Source organism: Artibeus jamaicensis, unplaced genomic scaffold (genome assembly GCF_021234435.1).
Source record: "Artibeus jamaicensis isolate MK-2021 breed Jamaican fruit bat unplaced genomic scaffold, CSHL_Jam_final contig_64, whole genome shotgun sequence".
Lineage (NCBI taxonomy): Eukaryota > Metazoa > Chordata > Mammalia > Chiroptera > Phyllostomidae > Artibeus > Artibeus jamaicensis.
In genome coordinates, this window is record NW_026521911.1 from 5,698,563 (window position 1) to 5,721,363 (window position 22,801).

General features: G+C 37.7%; 1 protein-coding gene across 3 annotated transcripts in view; it reads right to left on the reverse strand.

Annotated features, from left to right (window-relative positions):
- RSF1 (remodeling and spacing factor 1) overlaps positions 1-22,801 on the reverse strand; it is a 121,851-nt gene that overhangs the window by 81,649 nt on the left and 17,401 nt on the right. For all 3 annotated transcript variants that reach the window (XM_037138564.2, XM_037138563.2, XM_037138565.2), the window contains exon 2: positions 833-924. In XM_037138564.2, coding sequence (XP_036994459.2) covers positions 833-924 — 92 coding nt within the window. The remainder of the gene's footprint in view (positions 1-832; positions 925-22,801) is intronic.

Consider the following 22,801-nt stretch of genomic DNA (forward strand, 5'->3'; position numbering starts at 1 on the left):
GAGCAAATATGATTTTTATAATAAAAATGAGCAACTCGTTTCCTCTTTGCACGGCACTCTGGAATCATATACATTCCCCCAACCCAAAAAAAGCAGATATGAAAATACATGTATACATAAGCATATATACTTTTTTAAAGTCAAGTAAATTACATGATTTTTCAATCACCTAAAAATATAACTTGATATCCTGCTATGTTCCAGATTTCAAAGTACCCCCAGATGACATCATGAATATAAGCATATACATGAGCTTAAGGCTTCCAAAAACTGTGGTTCTTAAAGTTTGGATGAAATTCCAGGTTAATTTTTCCTGAATGGTCTTGCCTTTAATAGAATTTAACCTAAAGTAACCATTTTCTGATTACTTAGGTTGTTCTCATTAAGAATAGGTTTGGCCTACTTGGTAACTTAGAAGGGCCTCCTATTTCTTTGGAAATTTTAACTTTTAAGTAATGGCAAATTCTGGCCGTCTACATATTCTGTGTGATCTCAAGGAAATGAAGACTTTCTTGGGCCTGATCTGTAACTCACTTGATTTGATCAGGATGATTTTAAGGATTAAATGAGAGAAGACATGAAAACTACTAAGCACAGTATTAGGCACAAAGGAGACATAATACCTCTGAAATCTAACTTTAGAACTCAAGACTACCGCTTAGTACCTGCAAAAGAGAATCCATACTGAGAGTAATCATATGAATTTCTAAGTCATATTTTGCAACTTTTAGTGGACCATTTTAAAAGTTAAGATTATTATAATGCATACCATAAACTTATGCTAGGTAGAGTAATATTTCAGTAATAGAGAAAGCAATTTACAAATATTTACCTTGATCAAATATTTTTCCCATCTGTCTGCTGTAACAGATTTGCCAATCTTCCTCATCAACTTCAAATGGAGCTCCACCAATTCTTTTGGTACTTAAAAGGAATTAAAAAAAAATACTGTTAGCCAGCAAAATAAAAAATCTATAAACATGAAAATTATGGAAAGAACTATTCCCCAACACCGAGTAATTTTTCAAAAGAAAATGCTGATTTTAACTGTCTTTTATAACTCTGAATCAGAAAAGACTAAACTAAGGCAAGAAACAACTAAAAACTACTTAAAGGTAAGTAGGTATAATCCCATTTTCTTTCAAAACACCATCAAGTAGGAAAGAACTGCAATGTAGACCATAGTCTTTTGGGTGAGCCTTGAAGTGTCAGTGTAGGTTCACTGATTGTAACAATGTTATCACTGAGGTGCAGGGCATGGATAGTGGGGGAAGTTGTACATGTGAGAGGAGGAGGGTAGATGGGAACTCTGTACTTCGTGTTCAATTTTAAAGTTGCCCTATGCAGCCAAAACTGCCCTAAGAAATAAGTCTATTAAAAAAAAAAAAACCCATCAAGTAAAAATAGTTAACTTTATAGTTCATTTCCCATAACACATATTTGGTTTCTTTATTAAGACTGCAGACCAACATAAATTCACAGAATTAAAAAGAAATCAAGGAACAACCCTGGCTATAGTGTGGTTCAGTTGCTTGGGCATCCTGCAAACTGAACAGTCACGGGTTAGAAACCTGGTAAAGGCACTTGCCCAGGTTGTGGGTTCAGTACCCAGTCTGGGCACATGCAAGATGTATCCGATTAATGTTTCTTCCATATCAATGTTTTCCTCCCTCTCTTTCTTCCTCCTTCCCCCTCTCTCTAGAATCAATAAAATAAAATAAAAAGGAATCAAGGAACATATATTCCAAGTTGATAGATAGCTCAGAAATAGTCTAACAGTTTTCAAACTTTCAGAAAACTACTCATCCAATCCATCCCTTATGTACCATGCTAAACTCTATGCCATCCTTAAAGATTCTTGACAACCTTCAAGAATGAAAAATTTACTTACCTTCCAAAGTTCTTATTATTAGAAAGTTACCTTACACAAAAATCAAAATCTCCCTTTCTCCCTGGTTCTTGCTCTTACTGTCTCATACTTTCTTCTTCTGTTGAAATCTTAAAATATTTAAAGATTGCTGTATTTTCCCTCAGATTCTCTCTTCTAACTATAAACAACTAGAGTTCTCGAAATATCCCCTGGGCATGATCTGATTATATTGTTTAATTGTATTAGTTAGACCTATGAGAAATGAAAGACATACACATACATTCCAGTCCAGTTTAACATTTCCCAAATACCAAATATTGTTAGTAACCTAAGAGATACCATACTTACACTGTCTACAAGGTTCCACAATCGAATACCTGAAAATACTAGATTAAAAAAACCTTTTTCTGATCTCAAAACTTAAGAGCTTTTCTGGATTGTTTCTATGAGCACTGTGAGTATTCAAGATAGGGACAAAATTTGCAGCACTTCCTAATGTATCTGATCATAGAACATTTTGGGGGATTAGGACTTCCAGCCAAGATGGAGGTGTAGGTGGACACTGTGTCTCCTCGCACAACCAAAAGAAGGACAATAACAATTTAAAAACAAAAAACAACCAGTACTGACAGAAAACTGAACTATAAGGAAGTCCAACAACCAAGGAGTTAAAGACACATTCATCCAGACCCACAGGAGGGGCGGAGACAGGCAGCCCGGCAGAGAAAACTGGTGGCAAGGCAGCAGCTGGCGGACCCAGTGAGGCAGTGGCAGATAGTGGAGCAGGATGCACAAGGCTGCAGGGGGCAGAGTAGACCAGGCAGCAGCTCGTGGACTGGGCAGTCCCATATTCAGGAGCAGATAAACTGGGAGAAACAACTGGGCGCAACCCAGGGCTCCTACACAGGGAAATAAAGCCTCAAACCACTGATTGAAAACATCTGTGGGGGTTGAGGTAATGGGAGAAAATCGCAGCCTCACAGGCGAGTTCAGTGGAGAGACCCACAGGGTCCTAGAAAGTACATAAGCCCACCCATGGGAATCAGCACCACAAAGGCCCAATTTGCTTGTGGGAAGCAGCAGAAGGTACTAAAATCCAGCAGAGTGAAGCAGGCAGCAGTGTTCCCTCTCCGACCCCTCCCCCACATACAGCATCACAACACAGCAACTGGGTTGCCCTGCCGTGGTGAACACCTAAGGCTCTGCCCCCCACTATATACCAGATGTGTCAAGACAAAAAAAAAAAGGCCCAAACAAAAGAACCCATCGAAGTTCCAGAGCAAATACAACTAAGCAACCAAGAGATAGCCAGCCTATCAGATGCACAGTTCAAAACATCGTGATAAGGATGCTCACAGAATTGGTTGAATTTGGTCATAAATTAGATTTAAAAAATGAAGGCTACGCTAGGTGAAATAAAGGAAAATGTACAGGGAACCAATAGTGATGGGAAGGAAACTGGGACTCATATCAATGGAATAGACCAGAAGGAAGAAACAACCAAACAGAAAAGAATGAAGAAACAAGAATTCAAAAAATGAGGAGAGGCTTAGGAACCTCCAGGACATCTTTAAATGTTCCAACATCCCAATTATAGGGGTACCAGAAGGGGAAGAGGAAGAGCAACAAATGGAAAACTTACTTGAACAAATAATAAAGGAGAACTTCCCCAACCTGGCAAAGGAACTAGACTTCCAGGAAATCCAGGAAGCTCAGAGAGTCCCAAAGAACATGGACCCAAGAAGGAATACACCAAGGCACATCATAATTACATTACCCAAGATTAAAATGAAGAAGAGAATCCTAGAAGCACCAAGAGATAAGGGGACAGTCACCTACAGAGGAGTTCCCATCAGACTGTCAGCTGATTTCTCAAAAGAGACCTTACAGGCAAGAAGGGGCTGGAAAGAAGTATTCCAAGTCATGAAAGGCAAGGACCTACATCCAAGAGTGCTCTATCCAGCAAAGCTTTCATTTAGAAGGAAAGGGCAGATAAAGTGCTTATCAGATGAGGTCAAATTCAAGGAGTTCATCATTACCAAGCCCTTATTATATGAAATGTTAAAGGGACTTATCTAAGAAAAAGAAGATAAAAAACACGGACAGTAAAAAGACAGCAAACTCACAGTTATTAACAACCACACCTAGAACAAAACAAAAGCATACTAAGCAAACTAGAACAAGAACACAACCACAGAAATGGAGATCACATGGAGGGTTAACAACACGAGAGTGGGAGGGAGAGAGAGAGGGGAAAGGTACAGAGAATAAGTAGCATAAATGGTAGGTAGAAAATAGACAGGGGGAGGGCAAAAATAGTATGGGAAATGTAGAAGCTAAAGATCTTATAAGTATGACACATGGACATGAACTAAAGGGGGAGGAATGTGGGTGGAAGGGGGTGTGCAGAATGGAGGGGAATGAAAGGGGGGAAATAGGACAACTGTAATAGCATAATCAATAAAATATATTTAAAAATAACATTTTGGTTAAAACACAATATCTTGTAGGATACACGTGCTCTGAAGTACAGTTGGGGAAATGATGGACTAGTTTCTTTCAGTTATCCTTTCAGACTCTTTATTCTCCACTGAAGCTACTTGGAAGTTGAAATGACCTTTAAGTATAAAAACACAGCTATTCCAAAAAATTCTGTGGGTTGACTATTATTAATCAACAATAGACTTCTTAGGCCTACATATGTAATTAGCCTTCTGGGGTAAGACCATGGGTGAGTTGGAGGTTAAGGGCAGGAGTCAGGAGGGGTGGCTATAGACCAGTAAACAGACAATTATACTAAGCCAAGACCTGAAGTATGGGATTGAGGAGGTGAGTGGAGAAAAGGGGAAGGATATTGCTTACAAAGTTAACTGCAGATGCAAAAAAACTGAAAAACAAAGCGATCGTGAACTAGAGGCATGAACACATAAAAAGGACATGGTCATGAAGAGCCTTAAAGCTACACTAAGTAGTTTACATTTTGTTTAAAGATATAGGCAAGAGAATGCTTTATGACTTAGATAGATCTCAATGAACGAATTTTAGGAAAAGAAACTGCTTTTATTTGCTTGTTTTAGATGGTGGGGTACAGGACACAAATTAGATGTAAATTCAGGAAAATTATCAATCAAGAAAGATGAGTCACTTGAATTTAGGTACAGGCGGTACAGAGAGAAGTGGGCAGATCTGAGAAAATGTTTAGGAAACAAATAATAAAACCTAGTGATAGAGTCAAGAAAACCTGAGGCACTAGCCTGGAAAACGAAGTAGATGCCAAAGATAATACACTAGTAAGTAAAACACTGGGCACAATCCTTAACTCTAGCACTTAATACAAGGAGACTATGATTGTGGTCAAGTTCTCTGAACACTGAATCTCAAATTCCTCATCTGTAATAAAGGGCTGCACTAGCTAACTCAGTTTCTAAACTGCAGAACATTATATACAGCTAAACACTTTTATTTTTATTTTTGTTGTTAATCAGTTTTGATTTCTTCTTTTCACTTTTCCCCAAACACTAAAGTCTTAAGCATTCTACCTTCCTACATCTCAAGCCTGTTCCTTATTTCCCCCAATTTCTCTAGGGTACCACTGGACCATCTCACTTTAGAAAAATAGTTATGGACAATCTCCTGTAATAAAACCAATCCTCCAAAAATACTTTCATGTCTCTTCCCAGTTCACAAATATTTTTATGGCCCCTAAATACCTATATAAACTCATCCAGATTTTCCCCCCATTGCCTCAGAGTCCCAAAATTCAGTTATCAATCTAACTCTCCAATCCTCTCTCATTTCTACACTGAAATCCTTGATTCAAATCATTCTGGTCTAAACACTATCCACCACTAAGCATACCCAGTTCATTACCTAGCTCAGCTTTATTCAAGCTCTCCAGCTTACTGTTTTCTGCCAGTTTGAAACATACACATCTTTCAATTTCTAAATAAAAATTGCTAGTCTATGAGATAGTTTTCCAATAATTCCAGAAACAGTTTTGTCCTTGGAATGCCCATAGTATGTATTGATGCTGTCTGTATCACTCATTTAGGAGTTGCCTAAAAGCTCTGCATTGTTTGTGCATGTCCTCCATATCATAAAGATACATGAAATCACAAAAAAGTTGATACAATGGCAACAATTTTTAAAAATCCAAGGTCAAAATACATGCCACAAATATCTTTCATCCCACTTTACAAATATAGCCATTGTTGATTCTGGCACGTAGTGATGGATTGATTATGCATTACTTCATTTGTGTGTTAGAGCACTAGCTCTTGCAGAGCACTGTCCAATAGAAAATGAGCCATGTGACTTCAAATTTTCTAGTAGTTCTCTCATGAAAGCAAAAGAAGTCAAAATTAATTTTAATAATAATGTGTTTTACTTAACACTATGTATTATTTCAATATATGATCCGTATCTAAAATTTTATATTTTTTACCTATTTTAAAAAATTTATTTTTAATTGAAATGATTTGATATGTGTATGCACACAGATGATCACCACAATGAGTAAAATTAACATCTGCCACCTTAAATAATTACAAAAATTTTTTCTCCTGTGATAAGAGCTTTTAAAATCTATTCTCTTAGCAACTCTCAGATGTGCAATACAATATACCTGTAGTCACCACGCTGTACATTTAATCAGCATGACTTGTTATTTCATATGTGGGAGTTTATAACTTTGGACCCTTTTCATCCATTTTACATGCTTTTTTTGTACTAAGCATTCAAAATATATTGTGCAATTTACACTAATAGCACATCTCAATTCACACCAGCCATATTTCAAGTGAGCAAGAGCCACATATGGCTAGTGGCTACAGTACTGCATCAATCATAGTTAGAATACTTAAAACAAAATTTATAATCCACAGTTTTACTTACATGTTTTTGAGATATAATTGATATATTACATTATATTAACTTCAAGTGTATGACATAATAATTCAGTATTTGTATATATTGTGAAATATTTATCATACTATTATCTAGTTAACACTCAGTTTATTATACTTGTAGTTATGAATAGAACTGGTAAGCTGATAACCTTTATGGACACTAGCAGCTCTCGATATTTTGTCAATTAATAATAAATGGGCAAAAATGTCAATAGAAAAGTTAATCAACATTATAGTTAAAGTAAATCAACATTATAGTTAAATTATAGTTAAATTGAAAATATTAAAATTTCCATACTTTGCACAGCCATCCCTTAGTATCCACAGACCATTAGATGGAGGATTCCCAGGATACCAACATCCACAGATGCTCAAATCTGTTATATGACATGGCATTGTATTTGCATATAACTTATGCATACCCTCCTCTATACTTTGTATCATCTCTACATTACTTATAATACCCAATACAATGCAAATGCCAAGTAAATAGTTGTTACACCATGTTATTTAGAAAATAATGACAATAAAAAGCCTGTACATGAGGCTCAGCACAAACTCAACCACTGTAGGCCTAATAGTACATATCAGCATAGTACATATCAGCAACAATTAACATTAAAAATTTTTTTTTTCCATCAGCAGTTGGTTGAATCCCAGATGCAGAACCTGCAGATACAGAAAGCTCACTGTACTTCTAAAAGCAATGCTGTATATTCAATAGACCATTATATGAAATGGAAATATTCTGTATATTCACTTTCCAATGTAGTACTATTTTAGCTACTAGTTATATGTGACTACTGAGCGCTTGATATGTAGCTAATAAAACTGAGGAACTAAACATTTAATTTTATTTATTTTTAATTAATTTAGAGTAGTACTTCAGTAGTCACACAGGGCAAGTGGCTATGGTTTTGGATATGTGTCATATTTTTAAAACACAAGCTCATTTTCTAAAATATACAGAGAATCTTCAAATTCACTTATTACCTGAAATATTTTCTAAATACGTAGTTTCATTTCCAGAACATTAGGCAACTGTTAACATCCTTCTAAAAAACTATCTATTAACCAACTTTGTGTCACTGTGAAAAATACAGGTTTGATCCCAAATGAACTAAGATCTCTACCTTTTCACATGACAGATCTGATACATAACCTTTAATAGGCCTGTTTAATAAGGCCTTAGGAGGTGAAAGATTCTGAAGTAGAAGAAAAAGTCAGAGGCTTTTTGAATTCATGAAGTACCTGGCAAATGATGTGGGTATGAAGCAGCAGAAAGAGGTGGAATTGCCGGCTACGTTGCTGATCCAATCACCCAAAGATGTTCTATATTTTGACATTTTTCTAAGCAACTTTCCAGTATCAAACCTCAAGAATACTGCTGGCTTCTGCAATCTCAGTCTTGTTATTCACAATTCTTTTTAAATAGTAGAAATTTACAGGTCATAACTAAATGATCTGATTCTTGTCATTTCTTAATGAAGTCTTTTACTTAAACTTGCTCTATGCTTATAAGAGAAGATACACTAAAAAAAAGTTGATTTTAGCCCTGGCTGGTGTAGCTCAGTGGATTAAGCGCGGGCCTATGAACCACACAATCGCGGTTCAATTCCCAGTCAGGGCACATGCCTGGGTTGCAGGCCAGTTCCCGGCAGGGGACTCACGAGAGGCAACCATACATTGATATTTCTCTCCTTCCCTTCCCCTCTAAAGATAAATAATAAAAATAAGAAAAATCTTTTTTAAAAAAGTCTACTTTGTCTGATATAAGTATTGCTATCCTAGCTTTATTTTTTTTAAAAAAAGTTGATTTTAAGTGAGTCACTGATAAAAGAGCATTGATTTTAGATACAGTGATTTGAAGATAAGTTTATAATAAGCTTTTATTTACAGCCAAGTTTTTACAAATTCTGCTGTGGGAGGCAGTTTTATCAATAATGAAAATGGTTCCACAGTCCACTTGATCCTTAAAATAATTATTATGCATTTATATACCTTATCTTCAAATAGTTCATTTAATCGATCATCCTAATATTTTCTGAAAAACCAAGAAATGACTCAAGACTACTATTCTAAAGGGCAGCCAGGTCAGAAAGGACACTTGGCAAGGTGGTGGCTAGAGGACCAGGTGGGCAAGATGGTTGCTGGCAGCCTCACATTTTTCACGTGTATACACCAGGAGGAACAACTGCAGGGTAAAACAGACCACACAATTCAGGGTTCCAACGCAGGAAAAGACAGCATCAAAAACCTCTGGCTGTAAAAACTTGTGGGGGTTGTGGCAGTGGGAGAGACTCCCAGTCTCATACGAGAACTTGATGGAGAGACCCAAGGGTCCTGAAATATATACAAATCTACCCACCCGGGAATCAGCACCAGAAGGGCCTAATTTGCTTGTGGGTAGCAGCAGAAGTGACTGAAAACTGCCAAGAGCCAAACAAGCAGCACTGCTCCCTCTCTGACCCCTCCTGCACAAACGGCACCACAACAAAGCAACTGGGGTTGCCCCACCCTGGAGAATACCTAAGGCTCCACCCCTTACAACATTAACAGCTGTGCTGAGATGAAAATATATGGCCAAAATGAAAGCATATCAAAACCCCAGAAAAAGAACTAAATGAGGGAGAGATAGCCAACCTGTGAGATGCACAGTTCAAATCAGAATGCTCACAGAAATGGTTGACTATGGTCACAAAATGGAGGGAAAAGTGAAGGCTATGCAAAGTGAAATGAAGAGAAATGTATAGGGAACCAAAAGAGAAGGGAAGGCATCCAGGACTCAAATCAACAATTTCGACCAGAAGGAATAAAGAAGCATTCAACCAGAACAGAATGAAGAGACAATAATTCAAAAAACTGAGGAAACAATAATTCAAAATAATTGAAACTAATTCAAAAAATCTCTGAGTTCCAACATCCGAATCATAGGGATGCCAGAAGGAGAAGAGGAACAGCAAGAAACTGAAAACTTACTTGAAAAACTAATGAAGGAGAATTTTCCAAATCTTTGGTAAAGGAAATGGATTTACAGGAAGTTCAGGAAGTCCAGAGAGTCCCAAAGAAGTTGGACCCAAAGAGGAACACATCAAGGCACATCATCATTAAGTTCCCCAAGATGAAAGATAAGGAGAGAATCTTAAAAGCAGCAAGAGAAAAGGAGACAGTCAACTACAAAGCAGTTCCCACCAGACTGTCAGCTGATTTCTCAAAAAGAAACCTTACAGGCAAAAGGCTGGAAAGAAGTATTCAAAGCCATGGAAAGCAAGGACCTACCACTAGATTACTCTGTCTGGCCAAGAGATCATTTAGAATGGAAGGGCAGATAAAGTGCTTCCCCAGATAAGGTCAAACTCAAGGAGTTCATCACACCAACCCCTTAACTGTATGCAAAGTTAAAGGGACTTATCTAAGAGGAAGAAGATCAAAGGTATGAACAGTAAAATGACAACAGATTCACAACTATCAACAAGTGAATCTAAAACAAAACCAAAAATGAACTAAGCAAGTAATACAACAGGAGCAGAAACCACAGAAATGGAGATCACATGGAGGGTTATCACGGTTGGGGGGGAGAATGGGAGAAAAGGTATGGGGAATGAGAAGCATAAATGGGAGGTACCAAATAGGCAGGGGGAGGTTACAAAATACTATAGGGCCCTGGCTGGTGGGGCTCAGTGGACTGACTGAGCACTGTCCTGGGAACCGAAGGATCTCCAGTTCAATTCCCAGTGAGGGCACCTGCCTGGGTTGTGGGCCAGGTCCCCAGTGAGAGGCAACCACACATTGATGTTTTTTTCTCCCTGTCCTTCTCCCTCCCTTCCCTTCTGTCTAAAAATAAATAAAATCTTAAAAAAGAAAAATAGTATAGGACAAATGGAGAAGCCGAAGAACGTATATGTGTAACTTATGGACATGAACTAAGGTGGGAGATGCTGTGGGAGATGGGGTACAGGGAGGAGGGGAATAAAGGAGAGCTAGAAATGGGACAACTGTAATAGCATAATCAATGCAATATACTTTTAAAAAAAAAGACTGCTCTGTAGGGGAAGAAAAACAATTTGCCCTCTAGCTTTTTGGGTTCTTGGCTAGAACATCCTTGCAATAAGACAGATTAAAGGGAGAAAAAAGTCACAAGTTTTAAACACAAGTTTAAACACATGATACATCACGTACACATGAAAAAGACACAGGAAAATGAGAGTAACTCTGCAAACTGGATGAACCCACCACTTAAAATACCATCTTCAGCTAAAAAGATGTTGAGGGAGGAGGGAGTCTTAATTAAGAGAGGTTACCTGGAAAAGCACAGTAAACGATGGTAAGGTTGTTACAAAGATTTAAGTCTTGACCATCTGCACTGATAAGACTGCAGAAATAAGGCCATCCCGTCTCTCAGGTATAGTGAGGGAGACACCACTACAAATGGACATTTTCCTTCTAAACATAAATTTATTTTACAAAGTGTAACTTCTATTTGGTTTTCAGAACTTCTCCTACGTCTGTGGTCCGTTAAAATTAACCAGCCTAAAATAATCCTTATGCCAAATAGGTATAATTTGGAGTAACAAATCCCTTTCCCCTATAGATCCTAAGCAACAAACATGTACAGCATGTTACTGCACTAAATGCCATAGGCAACTATAACACAGTGATATTTGTGTATTGAGTTGCACTGTATGACAGCTACATTACTAGGCGACAGGAATTTTTCAGTCTCATCATAACTTTATAGGACTACTGTCATATATTCAGTTTGTCGTTGACCAGAACCTCATTATGCAGCAAGATGGTATGTGTATTATGAAAAACATTAGACAGGACAAAAAGGTGCAAACCTCAATATTCTCATCCATAAATGGAGTTGTAATAGATGATCCAAGTCCTCCATCTCTTTAAGTGTCAATATTTTATGTCTACATATTGAATGAGGTATTCATTTGCCTCCTAATAACAACAGTTAATCACAGGATATCAGAATTTTTTAAAACTAAAAGCCTGAATCTAATTCTCTGATATACTGGAAAACTTAGCAACTGAGGTATGATGTGAACTGCCCAAGATGACATAGAGGCCATCAAGAGCCCAGACCTGGCAACCTCTACTAATCCAGGGTTCTTTCCAATGTTTCTTTAAATATCAAAATGATAGAGGAATAGTTCAGAAGACCTAACTTACAACCACCCTTTCTGTACAACTCTGTATCTGAGTTTTGATCTTGCCTATGTACTGTGAGACAGTATCCATTTCTAAAATGTATCCAGCTAATAGGCACCTTAGCAACAGAAACACTATTACTACTCCTCCCAATCCATTTTCATTCATTTCCACAACAGCTTTGTTGAAACGTAATTCTCATAACATATGCTTCACCATTTAAAGTATACAAATCAATGATGTTAACAATTAATTTTAGTTGTGATAAAGCACACAATATAAAATTTTTAAAAACCATTGTAAGTGTACATTTCAGTGGCATTAATTACATTCACAACATTGTTCAACCATCAGCACTATTCTCCCGTCCATTCTCATACTTAAAACTTTTGAAAAAGTCACTCCATTTCCAAATTGCTTTCGGCTCCAAGGAGGCAAAAACTGGTCCTTGAGTAAGGCAAAAAAAATCTCAGATAACGGTTTATGGTTTTCCACATCTTAATGCTTTCTCACAAAATCTTACTCCTAGTATTTTATTTCTCTTACTAGAGAGAAAATTTTAATTTAAAATTTTAAATTAAAATTTTCTCTTTAGGGCTATGACCATGAAAAAAAAGGTTGAGAAATACTGTGCTTTAGATGGCAAAAGCAAGCACTGTTACATAAAATGTGAAACCCTACCTTAGAAAGTGCTCAAACTGAAGAAAGAGGCTGTATCCTATGGAAACCTAAGCCAAGCTGTAAATTGTCCAGCTACCCCTTAAGAACCAATTTCATCCATGCTAAACAAATTAATGCATAAAATTATCTTGCAATTTTAGTAATTAAATAAAGCAGAAAGTCAAGCACATTAGCTGAAACATTAGTTTTAAGTTTATCCTAAATGCTAATAATTAGGAGAAAACAAAAACTGAGGATACACAGAAAAAAAATAGAAAGAAAAAAAGGCCAGCCTCTTTGACGTCATATGGTCTTTTAATTGTTATGGTGGTCAGTGACTTGAGCTGTAAAAGAATTCACAACGAGAAAAAACTACAGATAGCAAAGTTTTTATTTTACTTTCCCATGAGAGGGAAAGTCCTGAGGGGTGGGGTTTTTACTTTACTGGATTATAACTGAATTTAAAAGGATGGGGGGGGGGTTGCTGTCCTGTGGCCCCTGGGCTGTTGGGGGAGGTGTAACAGGAGGTTTGGGGTGGTTTTGCATTAGTTGCAGTTTGCTCCAAAGTTATCTTTTGCCTGTGGCTGTGGGAGGCAGTTAGACCTGCTCTTGGCTTTCCAGTAATTTCCAGTCCTGAGGACATTAGCTCAGAAGAGTAAAATGCCATCATGTTTAACAAGCTCACAGGCCTGCTAGGCAAATGGTGCCACAACAGCAAATGGCCCTGGTTTTGTCCTTTCATTAGTTATCTTTATAGTCTGACTTCGTCAATATCTATCATCTATCTCCTCTTCCTCCTCTCTCCATGAATATTAGGGACAGAACCACCTGCCTTTTTCATCACCAGGTTCAGAGCGCTTGGCACATCAAGACAATAAGGAGAAAGAGATGTGGAGGGGGGGGGTGAGGAAAAAAATCTGTAGGTAGCTAGAAAAAAAAGAGTTCCTGCAAATGTGAAAGAGAAATTACATGAACTAGTAGCAGGCAGGAAAACGGTGAAAAACATGAGGTGAAAAAGACGGCGAAAGTGGCTTTAGGTTTCAGTTCACTGTGAGATCAGTAAATACCCAAGACAACTTACTGGCAGGGTTTTATTCTCCTTCTCCTTCCTTTTCAGGGGAGGGATGGAAGAGACGAATGTTCCTAATGGACATCTGTATATAGGATTAATAATGAAGCTATATGTTTAACTAAAGAAATACCTATCTATAGTGATTTCTAACACCAGACCTTTAAGTGCCAGGCTTTTATCTTCATCATGTACAATCCACGTAGCCCAATAGGTTCCCCCACACCCACTTATCTCAGAAATAATTTGAAAGTTTTAAACTGCATGCCTTTCCAGCAGCATGATGAAATCTCTCATCGCCCCACTCCATCCTGCCCCAACATGATTCTCTGTCCAGTGTATGCCCGTCACTTCATTTCACCACAAGGGCACTGCACCATCTCACATCATCGCAGGGGTGAGGATGGTAAAGAAAGATATTGAGGGGGACCACATTCACCTTAGCTTATTACAATTTTTATATAGCTTTTATAATAACTTCTTTTGTTATAATTATTCTATTTCAATTTTAGTTATTACTGTCAATCTCTTTGGTGCTTAACTTACAAATTAACCTTATCAGAGTATGTATGTATAGGAAAAAATATAGTATAATAGGGTTTGGTACTATCCCGAGAACATTCACTAGAGTTCTTGGAACATATATATCCCTTGCAGATAAAGGTGGACATCACTGTATTTAAAATTGTAAACAGTACACTAAAATATGTTTTTGTGGAAGAAAAAGTGCCACATACGAACCTGACAAGCTCAGGGGAGGCCTGTGTGGTGGCCTTAAAACTCAAGACACCTGAGCTAACCCCATAGGATGGTCTGAAATTAAAACTTTCTAACTAAAAGCAGTTCATGGCAGGTAGCCATATCCTAGGCAGGCATTTTTCCCTAACAAAGGTCAATCTTAACTCAGCTGAGCCTGTCTGTTGTCTTTTTGCTTCTACAAGGCTACACAACTTTAGAATGTCAAATTTCCTTTTTCTGAACCCCTCAAAGCACAGGCACCTCCTCAGGGGGAGATAGTAATTGTCCCTTCAGTGTTACTGTTATCAAGTTCATTGCTAACTCTCCTACACCCACCTGTATATATAAAAGTATGTGTCTATCAGGGTCTTTCATCCAACCCCAGAGGTTTCCCTACTTTGCCTCCTCCTGCCTCCGTATTCTATCACCAATGGATTTCTTGTAACCCCTTTGACCTCTTCTTTTTGACTGTAATGTCTGAGTATTTCTCAATCCATTGAGATTTTGCTTCCTGGTAACTGTCAACAGTTTGGCTCAAATAAGCTCACCAAAAATTCTCTACAGATTTGAATGTCCCTTATTTTGACACCTTTATGATTCAAAACCATGAGTTTAGGCATTAGATCAGTTTGGTGTTAGTTTTAAAGACAAGTTTGCAGAATTGTGAACTTAAAAACCTCCATTTTTAATTTAAGTTATGAAATTTATATTGTCTTTATTCCCTGGTAGTGATTGGTTCAATTTCAATCAACATTTATTTGCCAAGCAAAAAACAACTAGATAAGTAACATCTTAACAGTTTTCTAAAATTTTGACACAAATAACAAATGGATGCATTATAATGTTACAGTTATTTCAACAAATGAGAAATGTATATGAAACACTTTATAAACCATAAAGCAACACACGGACCAAAGTTACTGTTATTCACCACCAGATGGTGATCATGTCTTATTTAAAGCAAAATGCTGACACCTTATTTGGGAGCCAGCTGGCTGACTGCTAAAAAAACAATCAATAAGCCAACCAGGGTGTCTAAATAAAACAGTGATTGTTAAGTTTGTTCAACTGAAACACCAGCAAAACACAACCAACTTAAAATAGGTTTGGCCAGAAGACTTTGATCAAAAGGAGATCTGTTTGTGTGAACATTTGTTAACTCTAAATAGAACTTAAGTCAAAAGACATGTTTCTGGGAGTCTTATATTGTTTAGGTCATTTAACCATTCATACCACCCTGAACTTCTTTAAGTACAATAGTAAACCTTAAAAAAAACAAAAACAAAAACAAAAACTTTCCTGGATCCTTTATTGTGAAAATGTTGGGGGGAGCAGGAACCAAAACAGAGAGACTAGTACACTCTCTACATCACTCCACTCCAACAATAATCCATATATGACCATGAGGACTTTGTCTACCCCAATGTTATTTTAAAGCAAATCCAGATATCATCCCTAAATATTTCGCTGTGTTTCTCTAAGGGATAAAAACTCTTAAAAATAACCGTGATAGACCCCGGCTGGTGTAGTTCAGTAGACTGAGCACGGGCCTGCGAACCAGGAGATCGCGGTTTGATTTCCAGTCAGGGCACATGCCTGGGTTGCAGGCCTGTTCCCAGCAAGGGATGCACAAGAGGCAACCATACATTGATGTTTCTCTCCCTCTCTTCTTTCCTTCCCCTCTAAAGATAAAAAATAATAATAAAATCTTTTTAAAAAATCAACTGTTGAAAAAAAAGAACCATGATAGTATTATTACCACTTAGAAGTTAATAATTCTTTATTGTAACAGAATTTCCAATCACGTAAACAATTTTTAAGTATCTTTCACCAACCAAGAAAGGAAATCATAGTTTATTGTTGCCTCTGTAGCAGATGCTGGCAGCAGCTCACCCTTACCCCTCAGTACAAACCAGTACAAGCCAGCACACAAGTGCACGTGCACATCTTTGGGTGAGGGTTTCTTCTGACTTTAGGACAGGAGAGTTAACTGTTCCTGAAAGTAGCCTTCAACCAGTAATTGACAGCAGTCCTTTACCCCCTGGCTGGGAGAAATCTAAGATATGATGTACACTGTCTCTCAGATTCAACAGCCCAGCTGCCTATGAAGTAACGTGATTTTTCCCTCTTCTGAGTCTCATTCCCCCCTCCTAACAACAGTGTCGCCAGGTATCACTGTATAAATAAACTACCTGCACTCACATTTTTATGTCAGGGTCTCTGCTTCTTGGGGATTCCAACATAAAACAACCTGTTAAGTGTTTGAATGAAAGCTACAGATCTTTTAAGAAAACATAAACTTAAGAAAATATGTGCAAAGAGTTTACAGTCAACCCAAAAGTCATACAAACATCCCAGCTTAAAGAACCCTTCCTCCCTACAAATTCTACAGGTTCAGCATGTCTGAGATCTTAATTATTTCATTAAGGTAATTGTTGGAAGTATTCCACCAACTGTTCAGTTATGTTGAAAAACGTTCCCATCCCTTTCTGCATCATTGTTGGAGAGGAAGCACCATCACCTCGATACTTAATTCCTGTGTGCATAAAACCTAACCAAATTGAAACTAAGACAACTGCTGGCTTAAGCTTCTATATTTTAAGAAAAACAAATGTTCGTAGAAGGAGCGGTTTGCTAAGACTGTGTCCTTTGTAAAGCCACAAATGTGAAATTTACAAGTGTTTCCATTTACATGTATTTCCATTTATGTGTATGACTTTCCTTGGATTTTTTTAAACTGCTAATGGCCTCAAACAAAAATATAAGTAAAGTAAGGTACTTGTGATTTTCCTTTGAAAATCAAGTTGGGCCTTCATGCTGAAAGTCCCCACTAACTAATACACACTGCTCCCCTTCTCTCCCCTCCTGAAAAAACTTCTATGCTCTCAGTCTCCATTTTTTTTTGTATTCTTTACCATTACAATTTAGTCCCCTAATAACTCCCACCCCCTCAATCACCACACTATTGTACATGTTAATGAGTCCTTTTTCTTTTCCTTTCACAAAAGTATATTGCATTGATTATGCTATTACAGTTGTCCCATTTCTAGCTCTCCTTGATCCCCTCCTCCCTGTACCCCATCTCCCACAGCATCTCCCACCTTAGTTCATGTCCATAAGTTACACATATACGTTCTTCGGCTTCTCCATTTTTCCTATACTATTTTTCTTTTTTAAGATTTTATTTATTTTTAGACAGAGGGGAAGGGAGGGAGAAAGACAGGGAGAAAAAAACATCAATGTGTGGTTGCCTCTCACTAGCCCCCCACTGGGGACCTGGCCCACAACCCAGGCAGGTGCCCTCACTGGGAATTGAACTGGAGATCCTTCGGTTCCCAGGACAGTGCTCAGTCAGTCCACTGAGCCCCACCAGCCAGGGCCCTATAGTATTTTGTAACCTCCCCCTGCCTATTTGGTACCTCCCATTTATGCTTCTCATTCCCCATACCTTTTCTCCCATTCTCCCCCCCAACCGTGATAACCCTCCATGTGATCTCCATTTCTGTGGTTTCTGCTCCTGTTGTATTACTTGCTTAGTTCATTTTTGGTTTTGTTTTAGATTCACTTGTTGATAGTTGTGAATCTGTTGTCATTTTACTGTTCATACCTTTGATCTTCTTCCTCTTAGATAAGTCCCTTTAACTTTGCATACAGTTAAGGGGTTGGTGTGATGAACTCCTTGAATTTGACCTTATCTGGGGAAGCACTTTATCTGCCCTTCCATTCTAAATGATCTCTTGGCCAGACAGAGTAATCTAGTGGTAGGTCCTTGCTTTCCATGGCTTTGAATACTTCTTTCCAGCCTTTTGCCTGTAAGGTTTCTTTTTGAGAAATCAGCTGACAGTCTGGTGGGAACTGCTTTGTAGTTGACTGTCTCCTTTTCTCTTGCTGCTTTTAAGATTCTCTCCTTATCTTTCATCTTGGGGAACTTAATGATGATGTGCCTTGATGTGTTCCTCTTTGGGTCCAACTTCTTTGGGACTCTCTGGACTTCCTGAACTTCCTGTAAATCCATTTCCTTTACCAAAGATTTGGAAAATTCTCCTTCATTAGTTTTTCAAGTAAGTTTTCAGTTTCTTGCTGTTCCTCTTCTCCTTCTGGCATCCCTATGATTCGGATGTTGGAACTCAGAGATTTTTTGAATTACTGTTTCAATTATTTTGAATTATTGTTTCCTCAGTTTTTTGAATTATTGTCTCTTCATTCTGTTCTGGTTGAATGCTTCTTTATTCCTTCTGGTCGAAATTGTTGATTTGAGTCCTGGATGCCTTCCCTTCTCTTTTGGTTCCCTATACATTTCTCTTCATTTCACTTTGCATAGCCTTCACTTTTCCCTCCATTTTGTGACCATAGTCAACCATTTCTGCGAGCATCCTGATTACCAGTATTCTGAAGTCTGCATCTGGTAAGTGGACTATCTCTTCACTGCTTAATTTTTGGAGCTTTGATATGTTCTTTCATTTGGGCCATATATTTTCATCTCAGCACAGCTGTTATGTTGTAAGGGGCGGAGCCTTAGGTATTCTCCAGGGTGGGGCAACTCCAGTCACTTCATTGTAGTGCTGTTTGCAGGGGCGGGGTCAGAGAGGGGGCAATGCTGCTTGTTTGGCTCTTGGAAGTTTTCAGTCACTCCCACTGCTACCCACAAGCAAATTGGGCCCTGCTAGGTAGGGGGGTTGTGTACGTTCTAGGACCCTGTGGGTCTCTCCAACAAACTCTCCTGTGATTCTGGGTGTTTCTCCTGCCACCACAACCCTGACAAAATTTCACAGCCAGAGGTTTTGAAGCGTTATATCCCCACACTGCAACCATGGGCTGTGTGGTGTATCTCGCTCCCCAGTTATTCCTCCCAATTTTCAGCATGCAAATGTGGGACAGCCCAGTCTGCCAACAGCCGTCTCGCCTACCCAGTCTTCTAGTTACCACCTTGCCACATGTCCTTTCCACCCAGGCTGCCAGTCTCCACCCCTCCTAACATTCTGGATGTTTCTTCTTTAATCTTTGGTTGTCAGACATGCATACAGTTCAATTTTCTGACAGTTCTGGTTTTTTGTTCTTAAGCTTGTTGTCCTTCTTTTCATTTTATGCAGAGGCAAAGTATATCTACTTATACCTCTATCTTGGCCAGAAGTCCCCTTTTTCCTTTTTTATCCATTTGTTCCAGACTCACCAAATCTGACATCCATTAATTACAGTACATGGATGAGTCTTAATTTGGCAGCATGTGACAATGGTAACCGCTTCTTCCTTAAAACCTAGCCATCCTGTGATTTTCTATTTTTCCTCTTTCTTTTAAAATTCCTTTGTAGACCCTATACTTCTGCCTTCTCTTCAAAAGTTTATTCTATTTTAGGGCTTCATTTCTTTTACTTTCAAATTATTTTGTCCATTGCTTTGCTTCAAATTAAATATACTGCCTTATTCTGTTGGTTATGGATATGTTCAAGTAATGGAAAACCTTAGTTACCAGAGTGGCTTCACAAATAAGGGGTTACTTTTTCTCATATAACAGGAAGTATAGAGTAATGAGTTTCTAGTTTTGGTTTAATGGCTCAACAAATTCACTACACTGGACTTCTTGAACTTCCCAAACATTACATGCTGTTTATTCACAACCTTTAGACCCTAGTTCCTGCAGTTTCCTCTATCTTCAACCCTACTTACTCATCCTGATTTGTTTGGTTGTTGCTCCTTAGGAAAGCATTCCTTTATTCTTTTATATAATTCTTTTACCAGGATTAAGTGCCTCTGCGGGGTGTCCTAAAATGATTCTACTTATGCATTACACCATGGGTGTCAAACTCATTTTCACTGGAAGCCACATCAGCCTCGTGGTTGCCTTCAAAGGGCCAAATGTAATTTTAGGACTGTATAAATGTAACTACTCCTTAACTAGGGGCAAGGAGCTCAGCTCTGCCGCCAGATAGAAACAAGGTGCCAGGCCAGATAAAATAAGGTGGAGGCCGATTCAGCCTGCGGGCCTTGTGTCTGCCACCAGTGCATTATACTGTATCATATATGTTTGTTCGATCACCTATATCCCACATTAAACAGACCTGTATCTTCAGCACCTAGGACAGTGCCTACCACATATAAATTTGGGAGAGTTGTTCAATGAATGGATGATTTAGACTAAAAAAAAAAATCACAACTTTTTCATAAACAAACATGGATTTCTCCTAACACATAAACAATAATACATGTTTTCTACCCATACTTAAGAAAACACAACACATATCGAAAACCACTAAAGGAAACATGTAAATGAGAACATCTGTTCTGACAAGGTACATTTATCCCTCAATCAACTATGACCCATGGTATCAATTTACAAATGGCCAACAGTAAACTGGCTTCCATGAGTGAGCGAGCTTCCTAACATAGAAGAGAACAAACTAAGCAGAAAAATAAGCAAAACAGAAGAGATCATGACTTGTAACACCCTTTCCAGTTGGCCCCCCTAGCCCCAGCCTCAAACAACCGCTGATGTGCCTTTTGTCCCTATGGATTTATTTTTTCTAGAGTTTCATATAAATGGAATCATATAGTACATGCTCGTTTTGTCTGGCTTTTTTCACTCAACATAATATTTTGAGATTTACCCATGTTTTGCATTTATCAGCAGTCTACTCCTTTTTAATGTGACTAGTAACCCACTGAATAAATATATTTGATTGTCCTATTATCTGAAAAATGTTTGGGTTATTTCTAGTTTAAATAAAGCTGTTATTAAACATTTATGAGCAAGTTTGACATAATCATTTTTAAAGCATAACTTGATTAAAATCATTTATATTTAATGCAATTGTTGATATTACCGAATTTTAATCTATAATCACATCCCTTGTTTTCAGTATTTGTTTGTTCCTTTCTTCCATTAGTTCTTGCCTTCCTTTGGATTAAACAAGCATACATTAGCATTCATTTAATATCCACTATTGGCTAATTAGGTATACTTCTCTCTTTTCAAAAAATGGTTTGAGAGAGAGAGGAAGGAGGAGGGGAAGAGAGAAAGAGATTTATTGTTCCACTTTTTATGTACTCACTGGTTGCTTGTTGTGTGAGCCCTCACCAGATACTGAACTCACAACTCTGGAGTATCAGGGATGATGTTTTAACCAACTAAACCGCCCAACCAGGGTCAGGCATACTTCTTTATTTTAATGTTTAGTTGTTGCTCTGGGTTTTATAATATGCATTTTTAACTCAATACACTCTACCATCAAATGATATTCTCCCACTTCACATTACATGTGAACACTTTTTACCCTTAACAATACTGTACTCATCCTCTTCCCTGCTTTTATCCTTTATACTAGGGTTGTCATACATTTTACTTTTACATATGTTATAAAAACTTACAAAGTATTATTTATGTACATATCTTTGCTTGCACTCTTCATCTTTGTCTAGATCCAGGCTACCATTTGATCCATTTTCCTTCCATCTAAAGATAACTCTTATAGTATGTCAGCTAGCTAGTAACAAATTCTCTGGTTTTATTTGTCTGAAGAGGTTTTTATTTCACTCGCATTTTCCAAGGACATTTTCTTGAATGCATATAACAGTTCTTTTCATTCAGTACTTTTAAAATGCTTCATTATCTCCTAGTTTGCACAGTTTCTGACAAGAAGTCTCCACTATTTCTCTGTATGTAATACTCACATGTCCTTTTCTTTGGTTGCCTTCAAAGTTATTTCTTTAACCTAGTTCTTAGGAATTGTTTATGTCTTGGTATTTTATGTTTGTCCTGCTTTGTGTTTGTTGAGATTAATGAATCTGCTAATTTATCACTTTATCAAATCTGGAAACTTTTCTGCCATGATTTCTTACAATATTTTTGGCTCTATCCTCCTTTTAGGATGTCAACTACACTTTTATTAAACCTGCTTGGTATTGTTCCACAGACCAGTGAATCATGTGATTGTTTTCAGTTCTCTTTCTCTGCTTCGTTATAAGATAAAGGCTACTGCTGTATCTTCAAGTTCACCAGTCTGTTCTTCTGCACTGTCCAATCTGTTGTTAAAGCCTTTTCACTTTAAAAAAAAAATTCAGACACTGTTATTTTTCATCCTTAAAAAGTTTCATTCGGTTTGTTTTTGTATCTTCCATTTGTCTACTCATTAGGTTCATATTTTTCTTTAAACACACTAAATAGACTGGCTATTTTAACAACTTTGTCTGCTAGCTGCATCACCTGTCATTTCTCAACCCTGATTATGGGTTACAGAGGACCTGCTTCTTGGCATGTCTAGAAATTTCTCCTTGGATGCTGAAACATATCTATGTTACACTATGGTGATTGAGTGTATGAGATCATCCCATAAAGATTTGGGCTTTGTTTTGGTAGTCAGTTATTTACAGATCCATTTGATACCTCTGAAGACTTTTCTGTCT